The 26,869-nt window shown below is 48.5% G+C and overlaps 2 protein-coding genes across 5 annotated transcripts in view; one reads left to right on the top strand and one right to left on the bottom strand.

Moving 5' to 3' along the window:
- DOCK1 (dedicator of cytokinesis 1) overlaps positions 1 to 26,869 on the bottom strand; it is a 531,871-nt gene that overhangs the window by 255,332 nt on the left and 249,670 nt on the right. The window lies entirely within an intron of this gene.
- INSYN2A (inhibitory synaptic factor 2A) overlaps positions 1 to 26,869 on the top strand; it is a 56,116-nt gene that overhangs the window by 1,771 nt on the left and 27,476 nt on the right. Inside the window, exon 2 of one of the 2 annotated variants that reach the window (XM_047826041.1) lies at positions 17,526 to 18,699. In XM_047826041.1, the coding sequence (XP_047681997.1) occupies positions 17,531 to 18,699 (1,169 nt within the window). In that variant the 5' untranslated portion in view covers positions 17,526 to 17,530. Of the gene's footprint in view, positions 1 to 17,441; positions 18,700 to 26,869 lie in introns of those variants that run through there. The other variant, XM_047826039.1, reaches the window with a different exon arrangement.

Genomic DNA, 26,869 nt, shown 5'->3' with positions numbered 1-26,869 from the left:
TGGGCACGAGCATCTCAAAGGAAAAATGGAAGGCCTGCCGTCTGCATGCCTCACCAGATATTAGTAATTTACTACCCATGTTTACTACTTACATTAGGTGGCACTGCTACTCATGATGGTTTTATTGGAGGCGCATGTGGATAAAAAATGTCTAGCACAGCTATCGCTAATTGCATGATTTTGCATAAATTATGCTAGCTACAGAGAGTTTGGGCTTTTCTTCACCCAGTTCACCATTTCCTTAAAGACAGAAGGATTCTGTTTAATTTCTTTAGCCAAATGAAAGACCTCTGCTTAAAGACAGGATGCCCTTGAAACGCAGAGTATGCCTTTGAACTTCCTACAGTTGTCACGACTTCATTTTTTGTTACTGTGATTAGGACTTGGAGCTTTTACTTCAATCAGGCCCATTATCCGATTGACGAGCACAAATACCGGTTAAGAAATAGGCAAAGAAGGCAAAAGCCGGAGAGTTCCAGGCTTTGCACAAATCGCTTCCAAAAAGCCCCGTGGAAAGTTAGATACCCTTATTACTCTGTTTGCCCGGGGGGCTTCTCTGTTCTGCCACAATTGTTTTCCCCATGGCAGAATAGAGGATTTTTGTCTTGTTTTTCCCTCGATCAAGAAAAAAAAAAAAATGCAAGTAAACAAGCACGTAACTGAAAGGCTTGTGCATGAAAGGCATCAGTCTACCAGGAAGACTCCTACACATTGAAATAAGCAGTCAGAAAATAAAAATGATTCTCAGAACAGTTGATCACAGCAGACCAGCTGGACAGATGCGTTCACTTAGCTAGACATTTGTATTCTCCTGGCTGTTCCAACCCATGGCTGTCTCATTTAGAGCAGCAACTACTGAGCTCTCTTGTATGAGGAAATTAGTTACTGTTGGGGACAGGCTACTTCCCGGGGAATGACGATAAAGAAATCACAGCTAGACGGCACAGCGATGGGTCTACAGACCAGCATCCGCGGAGGAAGGCAGGGGCAGGGGCAGTGGGGATTTGGTATCCTGGAGCTCTGGACCAGCCCACCAGACACCTGAGCAGGTAACACGTCAAGGCTGCTACGTAACCGATCCGGTGGTTAACCAAAAAAAGCATGTCTATTTGAGGCAAACCACAGTCATCTGGGAGAAAGGGAGGTTATTAAGGTTCCCCAAACAAAACTGGCATCTTTTTTAAACAGTTCCTTCATAAATGTGAAGAACCCTTCCCCACTGTAATTCCATTGAGACCTTCGCTTCCAGCCCCAAATTAGCTGACATAATTTATGAAGCAGATCCTTCTCAGTCTCCTCACATATTTGATTTTAATATTTCATAACATTATGGAACGACTTCAATATTTTAAAGGAAAATTTAATATGATTGATATTACATGACAACGCTTTTATTACCGTGAAATTCGCATACAAACATTTGGATAAGCCTTTCTTCGATATTTGAGCCCACTTATAGCATAAACATAGTAAAACATCATAATTTTTCATCCATTTATTTATTTGGAGAGAGAGCGCACACACGTGCGCAAGCAGAGGAGAAGAGAGAGAGAATCCCAAGCAGGCCATGTGCTCTTAATGGGGCTCAATCCCATGAACCGTGAGATCATGACCCGAGCCAAAATCAAGAGTCAGATGCTTAACCGACTGAGCCACCATAGTCCATTTACTTTAAAAGTTGCGCATCCACGGGGCGCCTGGGTGGCGCAGTCGGTTAAGCGTCCGACTTCAGCCAGGTCACGATCTCGCGGTCCGTGAGTTCGAGCCCCGCGTCGGGCTCTGGGCTGATGGCTCGGAGCCTGGGGCCTGTTTCCGATTCTGTGTCTCCCTCTCTCTCTGCCCCTCCCCCGTTCATGCTCTGTCTCTCTCTGTCCCAAAAATAAATAAACGTTGAAAAAAAAAAAAAAGAAAGAAAACATTAAAAAAAAAAAAAAAGTTGCGCATCTTATGTATTAAGGTCAGAGGAGTGGATTGGGACCAAGTTGTGGGGACCCTGCCGGGATTCATGTAAACAAACTGTTGAGACGTCATCTCACGTTAAACGCCAACCCATACAAAGTACAGGTTCGAACCTCTGGACCACGTATGCTACTGTATCTGCCTCAGATCCAGAGGCACTGAAGTGTCTCCAAGCGACCAAGAATCGTACCTCTCAGAGTAAGAGAAACCATGACTTCAGGACACATGTCCTGGTGCCAAATTCAATTCCTGATATAAAGTCAACCAGCATTTCCTCTACCATAAGCCATCAGGATGTTCAGCGTGGGTCTGAGTCTGTGCACTTCAGACATCATTCATACCACAATGAATGAGCTGAGGGGCTTCGAGGTATACAGAGATATCATCAAGAGACAAACTGCTGACCTAAAATAAAAACAAAACACTCTAACCTGATAGTTCTGTGTCTTTCTGCTGAGTGCATATTCTCAGCTCTAATTGGGACAGAGAGAAAATTAATTTGAATATAGAAAAGCAGCTATTAGGGACAAGAAGGATCGTGTTTCCAAATTACACACCTTTTCACTAATGCCATATTTAAAAGGAATTGGAAAAGAAATATCCCCGAAGTCAATATTCGTGAATATTGCTTTGCTAGTATATTGATCGGATTATTCAGAGTACTGTACATCCACATTACTCTCTTTACCACGTCATCTGGCTGTTACTCAGGTGTGGGTCAGAAAAGATCAGAGAGGGGATCAGGCTGGCACACTACGTTCACCTGAGTTCCGCTCTTATAGCCATGACCAGGGCAAAGAAATTTTTTAAAGATGGTAACACCATGGCAAGATGCTGATCAAAGTTTATGCTGCAGTTACTATGGAAAATTCCAATTCAGTCCTTAATAATCTAGCCTTGGGCATAAAATGGAATGCCGTAAACTATAGCATAGGAGGGACATGAGGAGGACTTTGGGAGGCCACAAATGCTGCACAAAGAAAAGCTGCTCTCCTCAGTACTCCAGAGGGAATGAGGGGGAAAGGAGGCTGAGGGCCTCAGCTGCTCATTTCGGCTGCTCAGGTGAAGCAACTACCGTGGAGATGCATCACATTCACATCCGACCTCCGTGAAACTGACCAGTCTCTGTTCATTATTTCAGTGGTGACGTGGGTCCCTCCACACTGGTTGTTCCCCGGGAAGCATGTGTACGTCAACTTCTCGTTTCTTTATCTTTTCCATGTGTCCTTAGTGGTTAGACTAAACACCTTAGGTCATCTTTAGCTTGCTTTAGGAAATCTGCTTGCTTTCATAGTAAGTGGCTTTCGTGTCCTTGGAAATGTACTGGAATTATAAAACCTGGGTTCTGAAAAATGGGCACACATAAGGAAGGTACACGGACAGGAGGATGGTTTTGTCTACAAAGGACTGCTCGCTCATGGAAATGTACTGAGCAGTAGCAGCAGTGGCCAGGACAATGTGTGAGTGTCACAAAACCAAGTGACGGGTTCCTCAAGAAGCTCCAGTCCAGGAGGGCGAAAGGAGGTGGGAGGCAGAATCGGGATAGGACAGACCGCACACGTGGAGGTACCCGAGAGAAAGCAACACCCTGGCTGGGACGAAGGTTGAGATTGGGCCCCCGAGCCCAGCACATGCAAATCCTGGAGCTGAAGCCCATCCGTCACGTGCTCAGAGCTGGAGATCTGTACGGGAAGAGTGAGAAGCGACACCAGGCAAAGGTGCAGGGGTGAGGATCGGAGAGTGAAGAAGGAGTGTGAGCCAGTTTAAGGCAGAACCAGTAGGACAGGAATGGCCTCCACTCACTAGCTATGGGTAAAGGGTGAATGCTTTGAACAGTTAACATACATGTCCAGAAGACTGAGTCTTGTTAGCTAGAGATGAACCAGATGAAAGGGTGTAACAGGTGAGAATTAACTGGTACCAAGGGTGAGTGGTGGCATTAGGGAGAGATGTCAGGGGACAGCTGAGAGAGAAATATCCCACACGGCAGATGTCTATAACGTGGCAACATGAAGACGGGATTAAAGATACCACCAGGGTGGTGGGTGATATAGATGGAAACAGGGAAGTCAGGGAACCAGCAGGTTTGGGGGAAAAGATGTGATGACCATTAGAAAGTTGACTTTGAGTTTCGAACGAGAAATACTATTTCAAAAAAATACAGTTTCATCATCTTCTTAGAACCAACGTGAGAAATACTTTCAAAGAAGAGAATGAAAATGGAGTAAAGGATTCACAAGACAAAGAAATTCTTGAAGGACTAAGAATAGTAGTACCTAATAACAGATGCTTAATAAATATTTAATGAGGCTACTAACAATAAACCTCATCAATGATTTTGCTAGAAATTCAGGGAATCCAGATTGAACAACAATTTTTCTCTTTCACTTGAAGTTGCACATTGTTTTGTAGGAGAAATTAAAAGGAAATACATGAGAGGGTGGTAAAAAGGAAGCCTGCTTCTAGAAATGGACAGTCCTCACACCTGGCTACACGGTGTTTAGGCAAGAAAAAGGAATCCAAGACTTGGGTTTTTCTACCACCAGACTCAACCTTAGAGTTTTCTTTGGTAAAAATTCACTTGGGTAGAAACTGAGTTTCTAAAGGAAGAAAGCGTTTGAGTTTATTGGCCTAGTACTAGAGTAAAAGAACAACAAGGAGAAATGAGAGATTCTAACACGTCAATCAGACACATAGAATGTTCCTATACCCCCCAACCATTTTTTTGGTTGGAAGGAACTTTCACTACCGCTTTACCAAAATACTGGAGAGTTCAGAGTCAACTGAAGGCTGACTGGAAGATATCTGTCTGCCTCTCGGCCTTGACCTCACAACTCAGTTTCACATCATGACATCAACTCCATGGATCTTTGGGCCAGGCTCATCAATTTATCACTTCCTTGTTACCAATAGCAGAGTGCTGCACAAAGACTTGCCCTCTTTCTTTTTCCTTCGTTGAAATCACATGGCACAAATGGCCAGTTTCCTATTAATCATGCACTTGAGTCTCACACAGCTCAGAGAAGTGTGGACGGGAATCATTCCCAAGAAAAGTTCGTGCCACATGCCGGTGTAGAGAATTTGAAACTTAAAAAATACCGTCAGGCCGTATTTTTCATTTGACTTTTCCAGTCATCGAAGAGCCCAGTGAGAACTGCCTTTCTCGATCACTTCCTGTGTGTGTTTGTTTTAATGGCGGCTGTCAGCTTGGTGGCTTCACAGACGTGGTTTCAATCCTTGCTTAAGTTGCTTTGTTCCTGTTCTTTATATTTGTCTCTGTATATGAAGTTAACTCTCCTTTAAGTATAACTCCACTTTATTTATTGTGTCTACCGGATTTGCTAGTGTGCCAAAAATACCCAGGGTGAGGCTGAATGATGGAATTTATTGCATGGTCGGAACACTGGGTCTATGAAAATATCGCCCACTCTTACTGAGCGGAGGAAGCGTGGGGCAGGTCCTCTGTGGTGCAGGGTCAGCCACCGAGTGAGTGTTAGAGAATGGACCGTCAGCCAGGGCTCCAGGCTCTAGCGATCATTAAATCGCTCCTAGCGATCATTAAATGCTACATCGAAGCACCAGTTCTAACTCTAGACCTGAAGAGTCAGTGAGAGGGACCAATGGTGTGCCCGGCTTGGGGGAAAAAAAAAAAAAAAATCTAAGACAAGTATAGACTTTTATTCAGCCACTTGAGGTTGAAACCTTTAAGCATGTTTCTGTCAAGGACTGAACTTGGTGTCGCCCACACACATAACATGTTCTAAGTGTGTTGTTCGTATTAGCGTCCCCTTCGCCACCAGAGACGGCATCACCAGAACCGCACTCTGAGGGTTTTAAAGGCACCGACCGACTGAGCCCTCGTCCCAGATCAGAGTGTTGAGAGCAATGTCTAGGCGACACTGTCTGCACCTGTCCCCCCAGTTCTGACGGTTACTATCCGTGTGGCCATGGGTGCTGACTTGCCATCAGTGCCTCGATGTCTCCACCTTTATAAAAAATGGAAACCTCAGGGCGCCCGGGTGGCTCAGTCAGTTGAGCGTGGAACTCTTGATTCCAAGCTCAAGAGGTGATCTCACGGTTCGCGGGTTCAAGCCCTGCTTTAGACTCTGCGCTGACAGCACAGCGCCTGCTTGAGATTCTCTCTCCTTCTCCTTCTCTCTGCCCCTGCCCTGTTCTCCCTCTCTAAAAAATAAATAAATAAACTTTAAAACAACAACAACAACAACTGGGAACCTCTCCTTCCGAGAGAGTTTGGAGAACGCATTGTTAGAACATACATAAAGCACAAAAGGGTAACTAATCTGTGCCAAGCACCACAGAAGTATTAACTCTTATTTTATGATCCCCCCAGGCTGTGTAACATGCTCTAGATTCTAGGCTGATTCAAGGAAGGGCCAGAACTCAATCAGGCAGTCAGTCTCTACACCCCAGTTCTTAACGATCGTAGGAGAAAACACACGCAGGAATCGCTATGTCCAGAAAAGCCGAGAGTGTGAGAATCTTAAATAGATGATCTTGAGTACTCCCCCTCCAGTGTATAAGCCCAGATCTCAAAGCCCAGATCCACGGTTAGGGAGAGCTTTCCCCAGCCGTGGGATTCCTAGGAAGGGACAGAATTCGAGATGTTTTACATCCCCAACCAGAAATGTCAAAAGAACAGAGGTGTGAAGATGCCATATTCCTGCTATTAGCCTGCCAGGTGCCAATTTCTTTGGAATCTGCCGTTCACTAATCAGTCCACAAGGCAGCGGTGACAACCAAACGACCCCTTATTTTAAACCCTGACAAATGACTGGCCACTCACTGTCCCTCTGCAGAATGTGAGTCCACCCCCACCGCAGGCCCCACCTTGCTAGCCGTGGCCTGGGCAGTGCTGGTGACCAACCCCGCATTTGGCTGTGCCCCAGGTTCATTCTGGACGAAATGGAAGGGGCTGGCCGTGCCCCCCCCCCCCCCCCCCGGGACATCACTCACTATTCCTTTCATTCAATAAATATTTACAGGTACCTTTATGTACCCCGTGTTGCTCCGTGCTTTAGCGATACGGCAGTGAAGAGAAGAGAATGAGGGGGTGGGGAAGAAAACAAGACAAAACATGCGGCCTGGAGGCTCTGCATGATGGATGATGACATCCATCTCGGCCGCCCTGTCTCCATCCCCAGAAATTCTGACTGATCTGGACTGGGGTGGGGACTGATAGATTTTATTCTAGAAAGATGGGCACAGGGGTAGAACCCTTAAGGGGGATCATGTCTCTCTGTTTCCTGTGGAAGCACAGCCTCCATCCAGTCTCTTCTACGTATCTGAAAATGCTTAAAAAAAAAACAAGAAACAAACAAACCAACAAACCCCAAAACTTGTAAAAGGTTCCACTTCTTTAACACCTCTGCTCCCGTCCACAGCTTCAAGAAGGCCAAAGCAAAGAGGGGTCACTTAAGGTTTTGGAAAGATTCAGGTTTTCCTTTGAAAAAGTACTTTTAGGGTTGTGATGTATGCAGAGACTCGCTTCCTGATCATCAGCACTGCTTACTCACTAGGGAGCTAACTTGTCTCCACGAACCTACAGAATCCGTCCCCACCGTCCGGCCCCTCTCTCCCAAGCCTCGCGAAGGAAAAGGCCATCCGATCCAGGAGGGTCTCGGAGAGATTTAAAGGCAGAAGCAGAACCCAGACATATAAACTTAAAGTAGGATTATTCACTAGGTTTAACACTTCACTTACTGTGTTGGGGGCTTCATAGAACATGAAGCCGTATGATGTCCTACCGCGGATGCCTGTCCTAGCCTGCATAAGCGGTCAGGCTCCATTCTGGAGAGGATGAGAAGGGGCCGCTCCAACGGCCCCTGAAAGAGAATCAAATAGCTGACGGCAGGGGCTCCAAGTAACAGCAAGCAGGATGTGGCGTGGTTTACTGGGACTAACTTCCCTGAGGATCAGCCTTCCTCTCCTGTGTCTGTCTGTCGGTCCATCTGTGTGGCTGTCACCCTCACGTTCCCCCCCACTCTCCTATTTCCTCATTCCCCTTTTCCTTCCTGTCTATATTCATCATGAACAAAAAGTCGTGCAGGATTACATTCCTAAGTACCGATTTTATGTATCGAGTACAATTTCACATAGCGTGTACTCAATTCAAAGTAAGGAGAAATGAAAGGGGTTTGTTTCATTCAAAAGCCGTGTGCCCAACACACCCTTCCGAAGTCACCGGACTCAAAGGTGTGCTCCGGACCTTCCATGGATCCCCACCCCCACCCCCCTGCAGGCCAATGGCTCCCCCCCTCTGTAGCAAAAACCACAGTCCAGTTAGAAGGCTGAGATTAGCGAGATTCCACACTTTTAAATGTTTTTGTTATCCCAAGCTATTGCAATTTTTGAATTAAATTCTTACTGAATCCTACCACTGCTGCGTCCCGCTTTCGAGAACAAAGCTGGATAACGTAAGAGCTAATCAACAGCAGGCCCCAGCAAGTCATACTTACTACAACACGTGTCGTGAGGGGCCCCACCGTACCTCATGGTTAAATATACCATCCGGCTGACCCTTGAGCAACATGGGTCTGAGCTGTGCGGGTCCATTTATAGGTGAGTTTTGGGGTTTTGTTTTCCGATACCGTACTGTAAATGTACATAAGTGTACCTTTTTCTTCCTCATAATTTTGTTGGTCACATTTTCTTTTCGCTAGTTTATTGTGAGAATACAGAATATAATACATAACACATATAAAATGTGTTAATCAGTGTTATGTTATCAGTAAGGCTTTCAGTCAACAGTAAGCTATTAGCAGTTAAGTTTGGGGGGGCGTGAAAAGTGACGCGCAGATTTTTGACTATGCGGGGTTTGGCGTCCTTAAAGTCTCACGTGGTTGATGCATACGCCATTTCTGAACCATATACTCATTTCTGTGAGTGTATGGGTCCTCTCTTTCACCTCTACAGGCGAAGAAGAAAATTTAAGGTAATACTTTGTAACACTCAAACTCAAGATAGTTATGCCAAGATTCAGAAGATAAAAATCTCAGCATGGTTTTACTTATGAACCTCAGGAAACCGTATCCTTCTCCCTTCCACTCATTTAATTCCTACCCAGGTTTCAGAAAACAGCCACATTCCACCTGATCTGAAGATTCAGGTAACGCAGAAAGTATCCTTAGAAGCCACCAATATGATATACCCATCTTTAGCCTTCTAAAAATCCACAGGGAAGGCCCCAGCTGTGAGGATACTGTGATGTATATCATTATATTCGTAGACCAATTACGTATCAAAGCTGACTGAGTTCAGCAGAGAAGAGGTGCTTAGAGGGACCTCGTCTACAGTCACTTATATTTGTGTAAGGAGAGAATTGACACGCATCAAAGGGAAGTGACTCAGCCGTTAGGCCGGTTCTTGCACATCTCCTGGGGAGGCACAGTGGGCAGGTGCTATAGATAGACGCACGTCTTTCCCCAGAACTGTGCCTCATTTTCCTGTGTGCCCAGCACCTGGTGTGGTGCCGGGTCACCCCAGACACGCCGGTGCTACCCCTCGTGTCAGTGAAGGCAGCGTGAGGACTGGAGAAGCCAGAGAAGGGGTAGAACTGGACCGTCAAAACGAGACCACCTGGGGAAAGCAGGTGAGAAGCACGGTCCTGGAACAGGAGCCACAGGAACTGAAGACGCAAAGCAGGGACTGCCCACGGTATGTTCTAGAGACAGTGCAGGAACTCGAAGCCTGGATGAGCAGAACCTCCAGGATGGAGGATAGAGAGCCGAGGGCAGGGGATGTGAGAACACCAAGGTCAGGGTGGGAGCAGTGGGAACAGAAAGGAAGAAGCCCACAGGTAAAGGAACAGGAAGGAAAAACAAAAATCACTGGGACCTAGAGAAGACTGGCTTCGAAGAATTAAATTAGAGAATGAATCAGGCCAAGTACTGCCAGCACCTGCTAGGGTGAGCTCACAGTGGACAGCGAGGGACTCATCACCATCCTAAGTTGGGAGACGCGTCTTTAGACGCCATTGCAAGCCACGTTCAGTCCTGTATGTAATACTAGGTACCTTTGTTCCATGCGTGGCCAAGGGGAGCATAGTAGCTATGTTTCTGGGTTGAGTACGGACCACCCCAGGATCTCAGGTCATGGTCTGTGGCCTCTTGTTAGGATTCTGTACAGTGGGCTCCTGGGGCAGTAATTTCTCTGTGTTCTGCTGTCCACTTATAAATAGAAACCGATCACAAGAAAGGCTCACTTCTCCCTTTCTTTCTTAGCTACCTCTGCAGTAAACTCAAGACCTCGCAAAGTCTATGGTTTGGCTAGGCCAAGGAAACACAGGAGATGCACTACAGTGAAAAATACAAGGGAGATCCGTTTTGAGGGTAATAGATGGGCACTCACATGGTCTTGCCAGGAAGATAGATTGCATCTTCGACTCTAAATCATTGCAATTGCAGTGACCGGTTACCTCCAAGCAGAAGCCCTGCCCTGGGGGGTTCCCAAACAGTATCTTGAGATTCAACTTTGAGAAACAGCAGGGAAATCATAAACTCTTCTGACATCCTTATTTTTTGGAAAAATCAATGTCCTAATTTTAGCTTAAGGATTGGTCATGAGTGAAGACATGCCATTTAGTAAAAAAAAAAAAAAAAAAAAAAAAAAAAATACAGATTCATCACAATGAGTAAGGCAAAACTACCCCGAAGTTCATTCACTATGTACATGTTTTCCACTGAGATTCCCATGAAGTCTAAGCATGGGAGGCCACCTAACTCCAACCTCTTTGGAGCTCCAAACTAACAACGATTGTTGCTTAATTACCTGGAGCCATCCAGGCAGGAGAGTAGGTGGGACGTTAGCTACATTGATCTGTACGAACCAATGAGCTATATTCAAAGCTAGAGCACTTACATTTAACATCGTGTTTAGTTGTCATGCCGACTGGGGAGAAGAGAGGAGCAGGCAAATTAGTTCCTTTTACTAATCTTACATGTGATTTTGGTGGGTTGTTGGAATCGGTGTTTCTGGACCCTCTTTGGACATTATCAATTAGCAAAGCTAACTGCCACAAATAAAAAATTTGTTCTCTACACTGATGTAACATCTCACTTGGAGGAGGCATTTCTCCCAGTTGATTTTTGCCAACATCATAAAATTTTGCTAATTCATTTCTACTAATTTAGATTCCATTTGGACAGAGGATGAGCAAAGGTTAACATCAGTATAAGCTGAAGATCAAAGAACTAAGTAAATAGTGAAACAAATGAAGAAAAACTTCGGATTTGTTGAAGAGGGCCACGTTCTGATTTCTCTAAAGCCTCAACATCAGACCCCAAGCACCCATGTATAACACGGATGGTTCACTTCCTCTCATTAGATGGTTCCCCGCTCATTAGAAACAGGCCAGTGTGAGTCTGTGTGGCAACACTGATTTACATTATGTGGCTGAAGTAATTGACTGTAGGGTTTCTGTTGGTTGAAATGCGTTTATCTGAAATCACAGATATGTGTGAGCTGGGGCCCCGCCTCGGGTAGCTTTCCTTCTGCCACAAGCCTGCGTGGAAGCTCCATGAGTGCCCCCTTTCCCTCCTTCTGACTGGACGGTCATCGGTTCTTAATGATGGAGGCCTTACTGCAATATTCCACAAATCAAGGGAACGGGCCACGATCGGGCGGTGTTTCTGCCCGCATGCCTTGGCGCTAAGGGAGCGGCCTCCTCCCTAAACTTTCAATCTCAGAGGGGTGTCGGTTTTCATTGGTTACCCCGTTTTAGTCCTCTGAATCGGTGACCTTTGAAGAAGTGAACAAATGTCTGGAAAAATATCATTTCAGTGTATTAAAGGAAATTAAATGGGATAATGAACCTAACTAAGACACAGTCCAAAATCTATAGCAGTTAGCTTTGCCCTGAGGAAGGGAGGACTTCTGTTAAGGAAGGCCTTAAACTTAACCATTTCACAACACAAGCGAGTTCATTTAATGGGGGAGATCCTGTCCCTCTTTCCCTACCCTCCGGGAAGCAGAGTGTTAAAGAAGGTAGGTTCATTCCCCCACTCCACCTCCACCCCCCCCCCACCCCGCCTCTGCCATTCTGACTGGCCTAATGTTCAGGCTTTCCCTCAGCATATGGAATAAAATGCTGACCCAATTAATCTTGAATTCCAGCCAGCATCTGTGACTCCAAGGTGTCTCAACAGCGGGAAAGCCACTAGAAAAACCAATAATATCATACAGTCCCCTTCCAGATTCTTCAGATTGCTTGCCTAGCTCTTTTGCTATCTCCACTGACTGATGGGACACTAGGGGCTGTCTTGGCAAGGCCAAGGTGCTCAACAGCCCCCACGGTCAGTCAGCTGCATCGTGCCACATAGATCACCACACAGCGCCAAACTGGAAACCTCCCGGTAGTGCAGACACGTTCCGAATGGAGCTAATCCAGTGGAGAGTCTCCTGTCAGCTGCTGAGATCCCAGGTTACTTCAGAAAATAATGCAGACTATAGGTCAAATCCATTTCACGTCTAATTAAAACAGATGGCAGGTCTCACCCCAGCAGTGAGTTTGCTCGGAAACCGACGTATCTTCTTCCAAACGCTGCTTCTCCTAACCTGTGCACGCACACTTAGGTGCACAGCTCTGTGCACACACGTGTGCACATCTGCACACGTACTCCACACGCTAACGCTTACATCAGTGCTTTGAAATTCATTTTTGTCCTTTATTCAAAGCTTCCTCCCCACAATAAAAGGTGACCTTTGGGAGGCTGCACGCACCCAAATCTAATCATTTCTGGGGTTTTCTTATTGTGATGCAAGTATGTGTAATTTCCAGCGGCCTGATCCTGTCATTCTGCCTGAGGTGCGGACTGACTTCGCCCTGCGGTTTTTAATTGGCAAACAACACGATAATATTAAGGCTCCCTCAACAAAAACTGGAAAACAGAAGGAAGAAGATAAATCTCCCCAAATGCCCGATCTTCACACACCACGACGGTGACCATGTTTGTTCATTTCCTTCCAGTACAATTTGGGAGACTGATTTCTTTCCCTTCACATTATTTCGTAAGTGTTTTTCTGTGATACTAAATAATCTTTATAATTATCATTTTAATGGCCGCACTGAGTGAACGTACACCATAATTTACTTAACCGTTTACCTATTGTTAGGCATTTAGTTGTTTCCACTTATCACTCCTTGGGCTGGAAGGAACATTTTTATATAAGCTATTAATTTAAAGCAGCACACAGAGATGACTCTCCATCACTAATCTAAAAATACAGGGTTTATATATTTACAACTCATATTTGATTATGCACTTTAATTTGAGGGTAATTAAGACATTTACATTCCAAACACTCCTCCACACCCCCAGCTCTCCCCGAGCCAGACGGGCTCAAGCGTGCCTCGCCACCTTCACCTCAAGACGACACAGTCCGATGACTGCCCAAACACAATTTTCTTATGAAAAATAAACTTTATGAACTCCTGCTGCTTTGGGACCAAGAGATTAACTCCAAGACCCAGAGCCCATGCTGCTCAGAGGTGACATAGCCAAGGCGAGCCATCGCTGAAAATGCCACTGTGGCCTCAGGAGGACCGCAACACTCCGGGTGGCCCTCACGGGCCCGAGTCTGTGCTCGGGGCCAGGTTTATTCCTGGGAACTACCTGCAGGTTCTCCGCATAACCCGCATAACCCACACCCACATGCCTTGCGACAAACAGGCCAAGGAAGTCGCTGAGAGGAGGTCCAGCCGTTGGATGCTTTCTGAAGTTCATTGCAGGGCACTCACTTTAGAGGCTCCAGGTTTGCCTGGGCAGGACAGCAGGTCAATGCCCGGGACTTAGAGAGATGCAGGGGGGGTGGCCCTTGAGCTGTGGGACCCTCGGCAAATTAAGAAAGAAAAAAAATCTGGAGCCTCAATTTCTCTATCTGCAGCTTGAGGATAGTAAGAGTGCCTCCCCTGGGAGGCCGTCCTGAGGGTCAAGGAGAAAATCCAAGTGAAGTGCAGAGAATGTTAGCATTTTCTTAGAAGCAGGAGGACACGTGGACTGCACGCTGACCTCGCGCCGTGACGGGTGCACACTCATGCGCTGAATGAACGAAGGGATGATGAATGAATACGATGTGCCAGAACCCTCGATTTATGGAATGTCTTCTCTGGAACACCTGATGTCCTTTCACGACAAAACCGTTTCCTTAACCATCACTACCAGCCTGAGCACCGCCCCCCCCCCCACCAATAAACAGTAAGTGAACCCCCAGAAAGGTGTAACCGTTTAATATGAAAGTAATTCTCAGTGTCCAGGAAAATTCCATCCTAAAGCTTTAGAGTAAATGCCACCCAGCCATCAAAAGGTGTGCAGATCTCCATCTGAGGTCCAAATAAGTCAACAACAAGAACTCCTTGATGTCTTTTCTTATCGGTGAGATTAAGACAATTCCATTTCTAGTTAAAAACGAATTCATCAACAAACTACACTGAGCAAAAGAATCTGAAGTATCACCATCATTTTTACTAATAAGAAAATGATTTTTATACACTCAGCAACTCCCTGTAAAACAGAGAGGAGCTTGGAGATGTTTATTATTATTATTTTGCCACTGGCAATTAATTTTTCTGATTTGTTTTATTCGTTTGATGGTTGGGCCCAAGATGCAGAATATCTTTCCAAACCAGTGGACGGATGTAAGAAAATTATTTCGGTGCAGTTCCTGGCGAATCGCGATGATGAATGGCGTGGTAGGACAAACTTATTCAGACACACATTTTTCAGTAGTGGCAGGGAAAAGGCTGAAAAATTACTAGTAAATTGCTTTTTGTAAAAATGCTCTCCCTTTCAAATTTTCCCTGGGAGGAAGGTCTTCTGCAGAATGATGGGACAATACAGTCTGACACAGCTGGACAACAAAGGCAGCTCAAGAATGACTACGAGATAAGACTGAGGGTTAAGATTTAATTTTCTCATTAGACCCCCATGTCCCCCATACCTTCCCCACACCAAGTCCTTTTGTGTGCATCATTCTAACCTGTTGGGATAAGTGTCTGTAAAAGATATATATTATCTCTCCTTAGCAGGCCTTCTCTATCCCACCCGCCATCCAGAATCTCGTCTTCCCAACACAGAGCCAGGATATGATGCGGCTCTAGTCTGTTCCCTTCCTGTAATGCTCTCTCCAAAACTGCCCAGTGTTTCAAGTGTCAAATTACAAAGGCCTCCAGACATCCTCAGCGCCCAGTAAAGCCTAACAGCCAAAGAAGGCTTATTCTCTGTCTTCTCCAGACTACCTAGGAGAGCGACTGTTTGGGGGTAATTCTGTTGTCAGAGGAAACACAGATGTGGCAGTGGCATGAGGGTGTGGCTCCCTCCTGGCTAGGCATAGAGCTGGGTCATTTCCAGATTAGCCCTTCGAAACAGGCACCTTCCAGAACACCCATCCCCCACCCCGGGAGCCGGGACATTGCCATCTGTTCTCGGCCATTCACCTTGCTGGAAGGAAGGCCCTTCCCTTGCGGAGACACACTCCAGCCATCGAAAGGGAATGGTCTAATGTGGTGGTTCTTACCTGGGGGCGGCCGTGTCCCCCTCTCCCCAGGTCACTGGCGCACGGGGAAGGTGCTCCTGTCTAATGGGCAGCAGCTGGGATGCTACTGAACATTTCTACGTGCGCAGAAGAGCACCCCCACCAAACAGTCATCCGGCCCCAAATGCCAGGCGTCCCAAGGCTGAGAAACCCTGGTCCGACCTAAAGCAACTTCGGCAGAGCTCACTTCTGCTGCCCTCCAACGTGACTGCCGGTTCATCCTCATGGCATAAGTGATGACATAATTAAGTTCTCTCTAAGCCTTCTGTTCAGTAACTCTAGCGGAGACCTGCAAAGTGCCAGGGCCAGTTTGCAGAGTCCCCAGGCTGCAAGGAGCGGCAGTTCTAGAACACGCTCAAATGGGGGCTCTGGGCTTCTCCCCACTTTTTGCCTTCGCCGGACGATCATGCCCAGTGTCATGCATTCCGACCCCAATAAGAATCAAGGATGTGGGGAGGTGCCTCTCTGTTGGACACCTGAGGTTATGGGAAACAGCATGAACTCAGACATCAGGGAGATCAGGATCCTGCTCCTGCCTGTATGTCCGTCCTACTTGCTGTGTGACCTTAACAAGTGACATAACCTCTCTGAACCCCACTTTCTCCTTGAAATGGACCACACGGCACTAAAGGTGTTAGGTATAGTCTACACACATCAGCGGAGCCCCAGGCAGCCAGCCCATACCCTCACCCAGCTCCTGTAACATTTCCAGAAAAGTGCTCCTGGAGGTTTCAGTATCGGGTTCATGGGCTCCCCGCCCCCCCCCCCCCCCCAGACAGCCCGAAGGGCCTGTTGGCACGTGCACTGGGCAGTGCAGCCTGGGCCCCCTTCTTGTTCATCTGGCTCACGTCTGTGACCTTGCCTCTCTGGACGTGCTGCTCTAAGGCCAGGGCCCTGTACACCCCGGTCCCTCCCATCTGACTGTTTTCTTCCCGAGCACTAACTCACAAACAACATAACTATTTTCTTCCTTTAAGTTCGGCCCTCCAGAAGATTCTTCCACGTGCAGTGAGCAGCTGTGAATCTGCCTGATACAGTGAAGGCACTTACCCCACGGGTATTCCCCAGAGGGATCATCGGCCACCTGCACCTTTTTAGATGCATTTAATAATTCAGCCCAAGATGAATCTGCATGATTAACATAAAGCCTTGTGATTTTATTTTCTTTCGGGATTCAAATACTGAAACAACCACCATTGTTTTCGTTTTCAGAGGTTGGGATCAAAACACAAAACTTGATTCTAGAATGAATAATTTCTTTTTTTTTTTTTAATGTTTTTTTCAAATACCACTCTCCATAGAATCAAAGAACAGAGCTGCTAACACGGTCTTTATCGATGCAGGGGAACCCATGTTCTTTCTAGGGTTAGCGTTAACCCATTAGAAGCAAGCCACACCGCAAAGATTAACCGTTTCTGGTGTTCCCATAGCAGTGTGCCCGTTGTCCCATGGCGCCCGTGTTGGCAAAGACAGACAAAGAGGTTTATTTCCCTCCTTCATCGTAGGGCGCTCCACATGGATCTCTCTGATCAGGACCTAGACTCCCCAATAAGAAAACACCAATTCTCCTGGATTCCAGTAATAGATTAATCACGTCATCCTCAAAAAACTAGTAAAAGCCCAAACCGAATAAGATGCATTTGGAAAGCCATCTGCCTATGAAGTGGAGGCGTGTATGCAAAATGATAATTTGAAGGCAGAAGAGGCAGCATCGTTGGGTTTCTTGATGAATATAGTAAAACAGGTTTGTCTAATGGGGAAACATGCATTACTATCAAAAGAAACGAGTGTATCCCACATGGAAAAGCAGGCAGGCTTTAATATCGGAGAAGCATCTCAAGCTGTGCCTGCCAGCGATTCTCCGCCTGTCTGATTTTCCTTAACAGAAAGGCCAACCTCACCTGTTTAAAAGTAATTAGGAAGCAGGCAGTAGCGAGGTGAGCTAGGAGCTGTGTGTGCCTGTGCTCGAGTGTGTGTTTCCGTCCCACTGACGCCTGTGTTGATGTTTCTGAACGCAGGAATCATGGTCAGTAAGGACACCGGCAAATGCGTACTCACGACGTCAGAGAGCGAAGTCGAACCTGCCGCCTGCCTGGCCCTGGAGATGAGATACGCCCTGGATCCCAACCGGCAGATTAAAAAGCGGAATAAAGCCCTGCAGGTGCGCTTTAAGGATATCTGCGAGGCACAGAATGAGCAGAGGGACTCACGGCTCGCGGCGGGACAGCCCGGCGAGAAGCGGGAGGCGAAGCCCGTGTCCTACAGAGCAGCCTACCGCAAATACATGACCGTGCCCGCGCGGAGGGCCATCCCCAATGTCACCAAGAGCACAGGCGTGCAGACCTCGCCGGACCTGAAAAAGTGTTACCAGACCTTCCCCCTGGACCGCAAAAAGGGGAATCTCAAAAGCATCCCGGCTGCGGATGCCTTTAAAAGTCAAAACAACGGGTTTGTGGCGGAGAAGCAGGAGGAAGGGGCGGGGGAGGAGGCCCGGCCCTGGGGTGCCGGCCGGGTGCACAAGACGGCGGCCTCGGTTTTCCATTCCGACGAACATGTGAATGAGCTGGACCAGCCTGCCGGGCTCAACTGCGCAGAGCCAGGCGAAAACCCTGATGCGCCCGGCTGCCGAGAGGAGCCTCTCCAAAACTCCGCTCGGCCTTCCTCCCGGGAGCCCGACCACCAGCTGCACGGCAGAGCGAAGCACGGCAGGGCGACCCCGGACACGGAGGAAGCCGCTCCGCCAGCCCACGGGACGGTGTTCAAAACGGAGGTGGCCGCCGTTTATGCACCTGCCCCCGGCGCGAAGGCCCTCGAGGCCGCCTTGTCAAACTCTGCCACCGCGAGCGAGTGGCCCCTGTGCCCGGCGGCCGACCAGGAGCGGGGGAGAGCCTCGCGTCTCAACGGGCTCCAGGGACCCGTGGCGGCCCGCTCGCCCCCGATGCAGTGCCTGTCCCCCGAATGCAGCGGGCGGCCCACGCAGACCCGGGCCCCGCCGGGGGAGGACGGCCAGCCTTGCGCCGCGGCGGCCACTGCGGGTGGAGAATCCCGACAAATCGTGCCTCACACGGAAGTCGTCGACCTGAAAGCACAGCTCCAGGTGATGGAGGACCTGATCAGCTCAAGCCAGGAAACCATCAAAGTGCTCTTGGGGGTCATTCAGGAGCTGGAGAAAGGAGAGGCCCACCGGGAAGGGTATGTATGCCCACGTTTCCCCTGAAGCCATGCGGGCTCATCCCCCCGCGCCCAGCCCAGCCAGGGTCCCTCGGCAGCCTCCAAGGCCCAGATCCTTAGTGAGACTGACATTTCCTCATTTCTGCGCAAAGGTGATAGTCTGAGGATGGCGTGAGCTCAGAGGGGCCCCGAGGTTATTGTATGATGCCAGACATCACTGCGTACTCGCCGTGAAGACTGATTTGATGGTTGGCGTTCAGCTGCTTGGCCTGGAATTCAAACCATGTGCCGATAGTTTGAATGAATGAATTGTTGGGTCTTTCTGTTGTGTGCCCTGCGATGAAAGTTTGATGACCCTGAGGACGTCTCACAGGGTAGGCCAGTCCAAATTCTCTAAATCAGAAGCTCCTCGCCTCATAGGAATCGGGTTATGGTAGAGAACAGAACTGAGGTGGCGTTCTGCAAAGCAAATGCTGACTTGGTTATATTAAATCATTGGAAGAACATTGATATTTAGGGCTAGGGTTTCCCACAATAGGGGAGATGTCTCTCTGTCCTTGTGAGGAGCTCCTAGAGGCAATGCCCACCCTCGGGCAAGCCCTGTCTGTGTGTCACGAGGAGACGTGCCTTTCCCCGAGTGGTCTTGTGCGTGCATTTGCACCATAGGGGGAACCAGACCCAGTTAGCAGCCTGAGCTGTCAGGCATTGACATCAGATTGCTGAACTTTGTTCCCCATCTTTTAAACTGTGCAGCAGCAAACTTAAATGACCTAACGATAGGATGCTAGTCTTGAGCCCTTAGCTAGGAAGGCTCGTATGGGTCTGGCAGCGGGCTGTGCTGAAACAAAAGTTCCATGCTTCTCGAAACAGTGCCCACGGCTTACCAGCCTTTGTCTTCACTGCCGGGCTTTCTCTTTCCCGTTTCCCCCTGACACTGTCTGGATTCCCTCCCGGCAATGGTCTGGAGGTGGGATCGGAGTACCCCCACCCCCACCCCTGCGGCCCCCACCCCGGGTCGAGTGAGCTAGTAGCCAGTGTGAAGGTAAGCCAAGAAATGTACCGTCAGGGCACAAACCACGTGGTGCCCAGTTTCCTCAAGAGGATTGTTGTGGTTTAGTTATAGCGTTTGCAGACCACAGACAATGCGGAGGACACAGTCTGTGTGTCCCAGGGCAGCAGGTGAGGCTTAAGCCCTGGGCCCGGAGGCTGGCTTCTCCCGCTTAGCACAGGTGGCTCATCCAGTAGGGAGCAGATTCTCAATAACCCCACCCCCTCATACGAAGTACTGTTTGCAGTCGATGGTATTAAGCTGCTAGGCAGTCATAAAATAATCTAACAGGAGATTAGCAGGAGCCTAAGGTTGCAGGATGTTTTCAAAGGGCCTTTTTCAGTCTTGGGTTTACATCTCCATTTTCATCCCATTTCAGTCATTTAGGCTTGACTCCGTGCACAGCCAAAAGCAACACATTAAGGTGGTTCTGCAAGGGGTCTGTCGATCGGTAGACCACATTCCCACCGAGGAATTAAAAGCCCAAACGGGCCCCGATCACTGCCTTTGAGGCAGCTTGGAGTGACTGAAACCAGACAGCAAAACAGGAAGAATCCAACATCACTAGTTGGGGGAGGGAGAAGAGTCACCAAATGGTGTAAAGCCACATGCATATGCTAATGTGTATGCTCGCGAGGGTCTGTGCTGAACTAAAAACTGCCGAGGCTGAACACCCACGAACACCCCACGAAAGGAGAACCACGTTATACATGTAGGCTCCACACACTATCAGATCAAGTGTGGACACTGGTTGTAAATGGGATCCTCTGAGTTCCCGTCAGTGCTGTCGGTCTACAGAGCCGTGCACTTAAGAAGGCACCTCGAGGTGGGAATTAGGACTCTGAGGACCTGGGGCATGCACTGCCTTGTTTCTCTCTGTGCCTTGTTTCTTCACCTGGGAGTTGGGAATCATCACACGTCCTGCAGATGGAGGGGACAGGAGGATACGGGGTGACCTTCTAATGCGGTTCGCCCAGTGCCGGGCGCATCTGAATGGGACTGATTGGTCTTGCTGGGCAAAGGTGTTGGAGAACACTTAGCAGTCCCACATCTGAATCCAGTGTGATGAATGTACCCTCCACACTCTCGGCACACAGGCTGCCATCAATATTCTTCCTACAAGCCCTGAGCTGCTCTGTCCAATACAGTACCCAGCAGCCACATGTGGCTATTGAAATTCAAACTCAAGTTAATTACAATTGTAAATTCAGTTCTTCAGTTGCATTGGCAACACGGCAGGTGCTCAAGAGCCACGTGCACGGACTGGCTCCTGCACAGGACACGGGGCACTGCCATCGTCCCCAAAAGTCCGTCAGTCCGTCGTCACCCCAGTATCCCCCACAGTGCTGGGCTCCTAACCGTGTGAGCGCTGGGCCCCACAGATCAAGGGAAAGGGTGACCTGACTTTAGAATCAATGCCCAGTCTGGCCGCTGCCTGTGCAGCACAAGCTCACTGCAGGAAGGCAGTTCTGTATCCTGGTGAATTCCCACATCTCTTCCAGATCCTTCATTTCCAAACCTGTGTCTCTGAGTCCTCTGGACTCAGGTAACAATGAATCAAGTGCTTTCAAACTCCAAGGCCACCCTGAGAGTGGCCCTCTTCCCCATGCCCATGGTCATTAATTTGGCCCAAACTCAAATTTCCATCACTCTTTTGTATGCCGGAATCTGAGAGGACGGCAGCCTCACAGGTGGACAGAGCAGGGTTCTTGTCCACCCCTCTCCCGGGTATCTGGGTCCAGCGCAGAGTGGGAGGATGTAAGACAGGTCTGCTGGCACCTCTTTAACAGCTGGTTCCGGGGGTGGGGGTGGGGAATAATAGCATTTGTTGATTTCCACGGCGTCAATATTGCTACTGTGGCCAGTTGCGACCAGCTGACAAAATCCTGACAATTTCACATTCTGGTCCTCTGAGCACCAGACCAGTCCTCTGAAGGGCATGCACCAGGATCGTCACTTTAAAGAAGGAATTCACAGGACTTACTTTATGTCCTCAACCTAAGCCAGGGAAGAGGTGTTACCGTTGCACCTCATGGTAAAAAATGAAAACAAAGTCTACTTTACGTAGATTATCATATACTCACTGCATAATAACCTGACAGAGAATTCCATGGCCAAGTTAAAATATCAGTAGAGTTTTCCTTGAGAAATATTCTAGCGTTTATAAAGTCATCGATAGTGGGGAAGACCCAGAAGCTGGGTAAAATCAATTTCTCTGTCCACCTTCCACCCCCAAATGAAGCACAGGCAGGCTGCTTTGTAAAGAATTTCCCTGCATCAGGAGAAAGCTGGGTGAGGACAGGCAGCTTATGTGCACCTCAGAGCCCACGACTTTGAATCCCAGTGGAAAGTTCTGCCTCTAAACCCGCCCCTCACAGTGAGGCCACGGGCTTGCCCTGGGGTATGATGTTAGGACAGAGCCAGGGAAGAGCCAGGACTCTTGAAACGTGGCCAGTGGCCAACTTCCATCTCTCGAAGTACCCTGAATGTGTGACCTTTTAGTAGGACTTCTTTTCACTAGTGAGCGGTTCACACAAGCTCGTTGAAGCCGTTCCTCTGGGCATGGGGATGCCTGTGTCTCCAACTCAACCGCATTTAGTAGCTTCCAAATTGTTTTCCATGAGACTCATTAATCTCATCTGCTTACGTAGATTTCCAAAAGGTCTCGCAGAGCGTTCTCAGCTTAGGGAAGTTACTTAATCTCAGGCAGCTTCCATTTACATCTTCTACCACAGGCTTCTAGAAGCATAAGGACGGTGCCTCCAAAGCTAGGAGCAGACACCAACGCACGGCGGGCACTGAAGAGCGGACACGCCCTAATATGAGCATTTCAGAGGACGCGTTCCATAAGCGGGTAGCTGTGAAAAAAGTATTCAGAATCACGCCCTTTAGTCCCTGTCAAATCGCTGGGGCAGTTCACTGAAATCGCTCGCTTTATGCAGTACGGGCGGGATTTGGTCACTCTGCTTGGATGAATGCCAAGAATTATTCTGCTTATTTCAGAGCTCTCAGTATTATTCTGGTCTCTTCCCAGGGAGTTCAGGGTCACACAGACTGCCTCAGTAAGCCGTTAATGTAGTCGTTGAAGGCTGAACCAGGCCAACGGGGCACTGAGTCTAAAATCTCAACTACTTCTAACAGTCGTGATTACCCAGAGCAGCTGTGGGCTGCTGGGCAGGGGCCCCTGGGACCCACGGGCTGTGGGTCCCAAGTGCTCACAGCGTGCGCTCCCCAGCCACTGTGGTGGGCACTCCACAGGGAGACGGTTATTTACTTCCAAGTCTGTACCCCACATGTTTAGTGTCTTCATGGGTTCAATGGCCAGTGACAGTCTAATGATACTCTGCTATTCAGAGAAGACCCAAAGACGACATGAGGGGCTGTATTTGTGCTGTCAAGCACGAGGGCAGGATCTGTGTTTCCCCGAAGTTAAGTAGGTTCTTTCGCTGGTCACAAGTGTCCCAACATCACCTGGGTGTCACCTGCAGGCCTGGGTGTTGGCGGGGGGGGGGGGGGGGGGGGAAGAAATGGCTGGAGAATGGGGTCACAGCAGAACCCAGGCCACGCTGGGCCCTCAGATGTGATGGATGGACAGAGACGAAATCTTGAAGCCCCCTGAAGCATCTGTACTGAGTCAGAGCGAATGTGGGACCCTCCCTGAAAATGAGAAAATCCTAATTAGCCTAACTAGCCCAAAACAAACTAGCCCAAGGGGTCCGGCAGTTTGCAGGAAGGGCCGTGAACCCCGTGACTGCTCCCAGGGTCCTGTCCATCCTGTTCAACCTCACCGAGAAAGAGTACTTCTCTGTGACGTGAGGTCCGGGGGCACGCGCGCGTGCACGCGCGCGCACACACACACACACACACACACACACACACACGGGGGAGAGCAAAGAAAAGTAAGCCAAGGGAGTCCCCCTGAGATCAGGGGCCCTTTGAGGGCAAGTGCTCACAGCAGCTTTGAAGACAAAGGAAGTAGAAATAAAGACCTGAGGGCGGGAACAAGTTAATGCAAACCCAGCGTGGAATCCTGTGTGGTTTGCTCAGCTCTGTTTTCTTTTAATCACTAAAGCAAGGCGGCCGGCCACACACCAGGTGAGAGTATGTGCAGATACTCATGTCTAGGGGAGAGAAAAAAAAAGTCAGGCTTTCGGGATCTATGTTTATTTGAAGACCTCAGAGTCACCTTTCGACGTGGCAACTGGTGGCACGTTTTTCCTACAAAGGGCCAGACAGTAAATATTTTCGACTTTGATGATTCAGCTTTGCCACTGTATCATGAAAGCAGTCACAGACAAGATGTGTCCACACGAGCGTGGCTGTGTCCCCGTGAAACGATACGCAAAAACACGCAGTAGCCAGATTGGGGCCATTAGCAGAGTTTGCCGACTTGTGCCACGCGGTCTTGTAAATGTAGGGACCACATTTACTCAACTGGAAGCCAGGTCAGTAGATGGGTACGGGACAGTCCCAGGTGTGTGACTGCCAGACAGGTGTAGTGTTCACTCGCATGTTCGGAAGGTCTGTACATATGGGAGTTGTTGAGCCCTGTGCCAGGCAAGGAGAGCATACAAGTCGAACGAAGCGTTCCCAGCTCACTGGCGGTCAGTTTGTTCAAGCCTACGCCTGACTGTTTGTCGGCCCACACGACCTTCAGAATTCTGCTTGTGAGCCCCGCGTATCTGTTATCCACACATATGTCATTTGTGTGTATAACACATACACGACAGCATTTCTTTGAGACCTGGGAAAGGTCTCACTCCCCTCCTCGTAGCAGGAATAAGAGGTCATTACAGCACACAGTTGTGCCCCGTGACTTGCTTCCACCTAGAGACTGATGCTAGATGGACAGAAGTGATACAGTCGTTTTATCTTATGTCCCTATGTTGACAGATCACTCAGAACCAGGCACCCTTCAGAAGGACCTGTCAGGGGATGAGAAATCTCTCTGAATTTGCTTTCATTATCCATGCCCAAACAGAATAAATACTGCACCACAGTTACAGTGGGAGCATAAGGGGGCAGTTTAAGTCACACAGCAGAAAGAACCAACGTGGAAATCTGTGCGCCACTGCGGCAGGCAGGGCATGAACGCGGGACTCGCCAAGGTCTCAGTGTGAGATTCTGTGAACTTCCCAGAGCCCCACTCCAAGAGGCGAGGGAAGAGCTGGGCCTTCCACCGGGTTGGAACGGCCACATTTGGAAGAGAGCAGGTGGGTGGCATCATGGTTCCACAAACGATGCTTGTGGGTCCCCTCCGGAATGAATGCCATGGGCCACCTTCCCAGAGGTCTGGCACGATGCATCACAGAGAAGCGGGGAGCTGTGAGCACCAAGGAGAAAGCAGCACCCAGCGCAGAGATCAGGAGCAGAAAGGTCCTTTTTCCCTGCCAGACGCACCCCTGTCCCTCTGCACTCCCTGCTTGAACGGGATGAAAATGTCAGCACTTCATTTTCTAATGCTCTCGATAAGTCAGTTTCGGTGTCTCTGCACACGTGTCCTATCCCAAACATTGCAGCCAGCCGACTGAGGTCTGCCTCCTGCTCCCTTCGTTTTTCCATTTTCCGGGAAGGAGATCGGGGTGGGGAGGGAGCAGAGAGGGACGACCAGGGCCCTGCAGGCAGCCAGTTCTGAGTCGGCAACTTTGCTCTGCCCCTCTCTCCCCTGGCTGTGCTAAGGCACGGCTGTTAACCTCTCCGAACCTCAGCCTCTCACTCTCTAAAAGTGGGCTAAGACTACCTGCTTGGGGGCTGCTTTTGCAGATTAAACGAAATACGGAGGACAAGGCTCTCAATCCAGGACTCGGTTAGCGGTCAGTAAAAGTTCCGTCCCCTCCTTGCTTTGTTACTACTGAGAAGCACCCTTCCAAGTGCCAACATGCGGAGAGGTTAGGTAAGCAAGGCACCTTCAGAGAGCTTCTCCTGCTTTATTATACAGGCTGGTTTATTTCTGAAGGTGAGGAGGGGTGGAGGGTTACCAGGGGCGACCTCAGCTCTGTACTCATTTTCGGAGGAGTGCACAGACCAAGCGGAATTGGGGTCACGGACAGGCGGGGTTTGGAGTCGGGAAACACGGGCTGGTCCTAGCTCATCCTGGCCTGGCCTCTCTCAGATACATGTTCCCCTGTAAGGGAAGGACAGTCAAGATGAGACAGGGGCCCTCACGGCTCCTTTCTGCTCTAAGAACAAATCCTCCAGGGAGGCCAAAGAACAACCTAATTTCAGCCACTGCCCGAAAATACATATAAAAGTTTACAGAGGGAGAGAATCAGGCAACACAACCCTCTCTGCAGACGTCCTTCAATAAATGCGTCCAGGGAGCCCAAAGTCATAATTTGTCCCTGACACTTCATTCCGTAGCTCTTCACCTGCTACAGATGCTGGAATTGGCTTCTGTCCTTTTCAGCTGCAATCCTTTGAACAGATTTCAGGAAAAAAAACCTTTGTTTTCTTTTTCTGTTGCATCTAATGGCTTTTATAAATGTGTGATCAAATATTCAAGTTGAAAGCCTCAAGTATACGTTCTGTTTTACGATTCTGCAGTCGAAGGCACACATCATGTTCTAACCAGCAGTCCCTTCGCCTAATGCACGGGGCCATGGTGAATCTTTTCTACGGCTTATATAACTTTGTAAACACTTTTTTTAAGTTCTTGAAAAATAATAAGGCTTTCCAGCCTTAATACGAGAAATGAAGCAAATAGATTTGTAAGAATATAAAACACATTCCAGATTCTTGCTTTGGGCTTCATGTAGGTATCACACACACTTGAAAATGTAATTTAAATAATCTTCCTGTGCAGAATGCCAAAATAGATTTCAAATACCTCCCCGGCCTTTCAAGTTGGTAGGTGAATAAACGCCTCACCACCGAGCTACCCGGCAATCCAGACACCCCATTTGCAGATAAAATGAGCAATTCGAGGCATGACATGAACGTTTATGGAATTTATGGATTTGTGTCCCAGAATTCAGGTGTTTTTTTTTTTCCAAGAGATGAAATACAAGTTCTAGTTTTCAAATACTTTTTAAAATCCCATACAATTTCTGCTGAGCTCTGCAAAAATGGCTCGAGCTCTGTTGCCCACTGGGTCTGTATGACAGTTCGGTGAAGTGAGTGTCTCTGGGCCGAGCCACTATAAAG

Source organism: Prionailurus viverrinus, chromosome D2 (genome assembly GCF_022837055.1).
Source record: "Prionailurus viverrinus isolate Anna chromosome D2, UM_Priviv_1.0, whole genome shotgun sequence".
Lineage (NCBI taxonomy): Eukaryota > Metazoa > Chordata > Mammalia > Carnivora > Felidae > Prionailurus > Prionailurus viverrinus.
The sequence above is the reverse complement of the archived record's forward strand: the minus strand, read 5'-3'. Positions and strand labels throughout refer to the sequence as shown.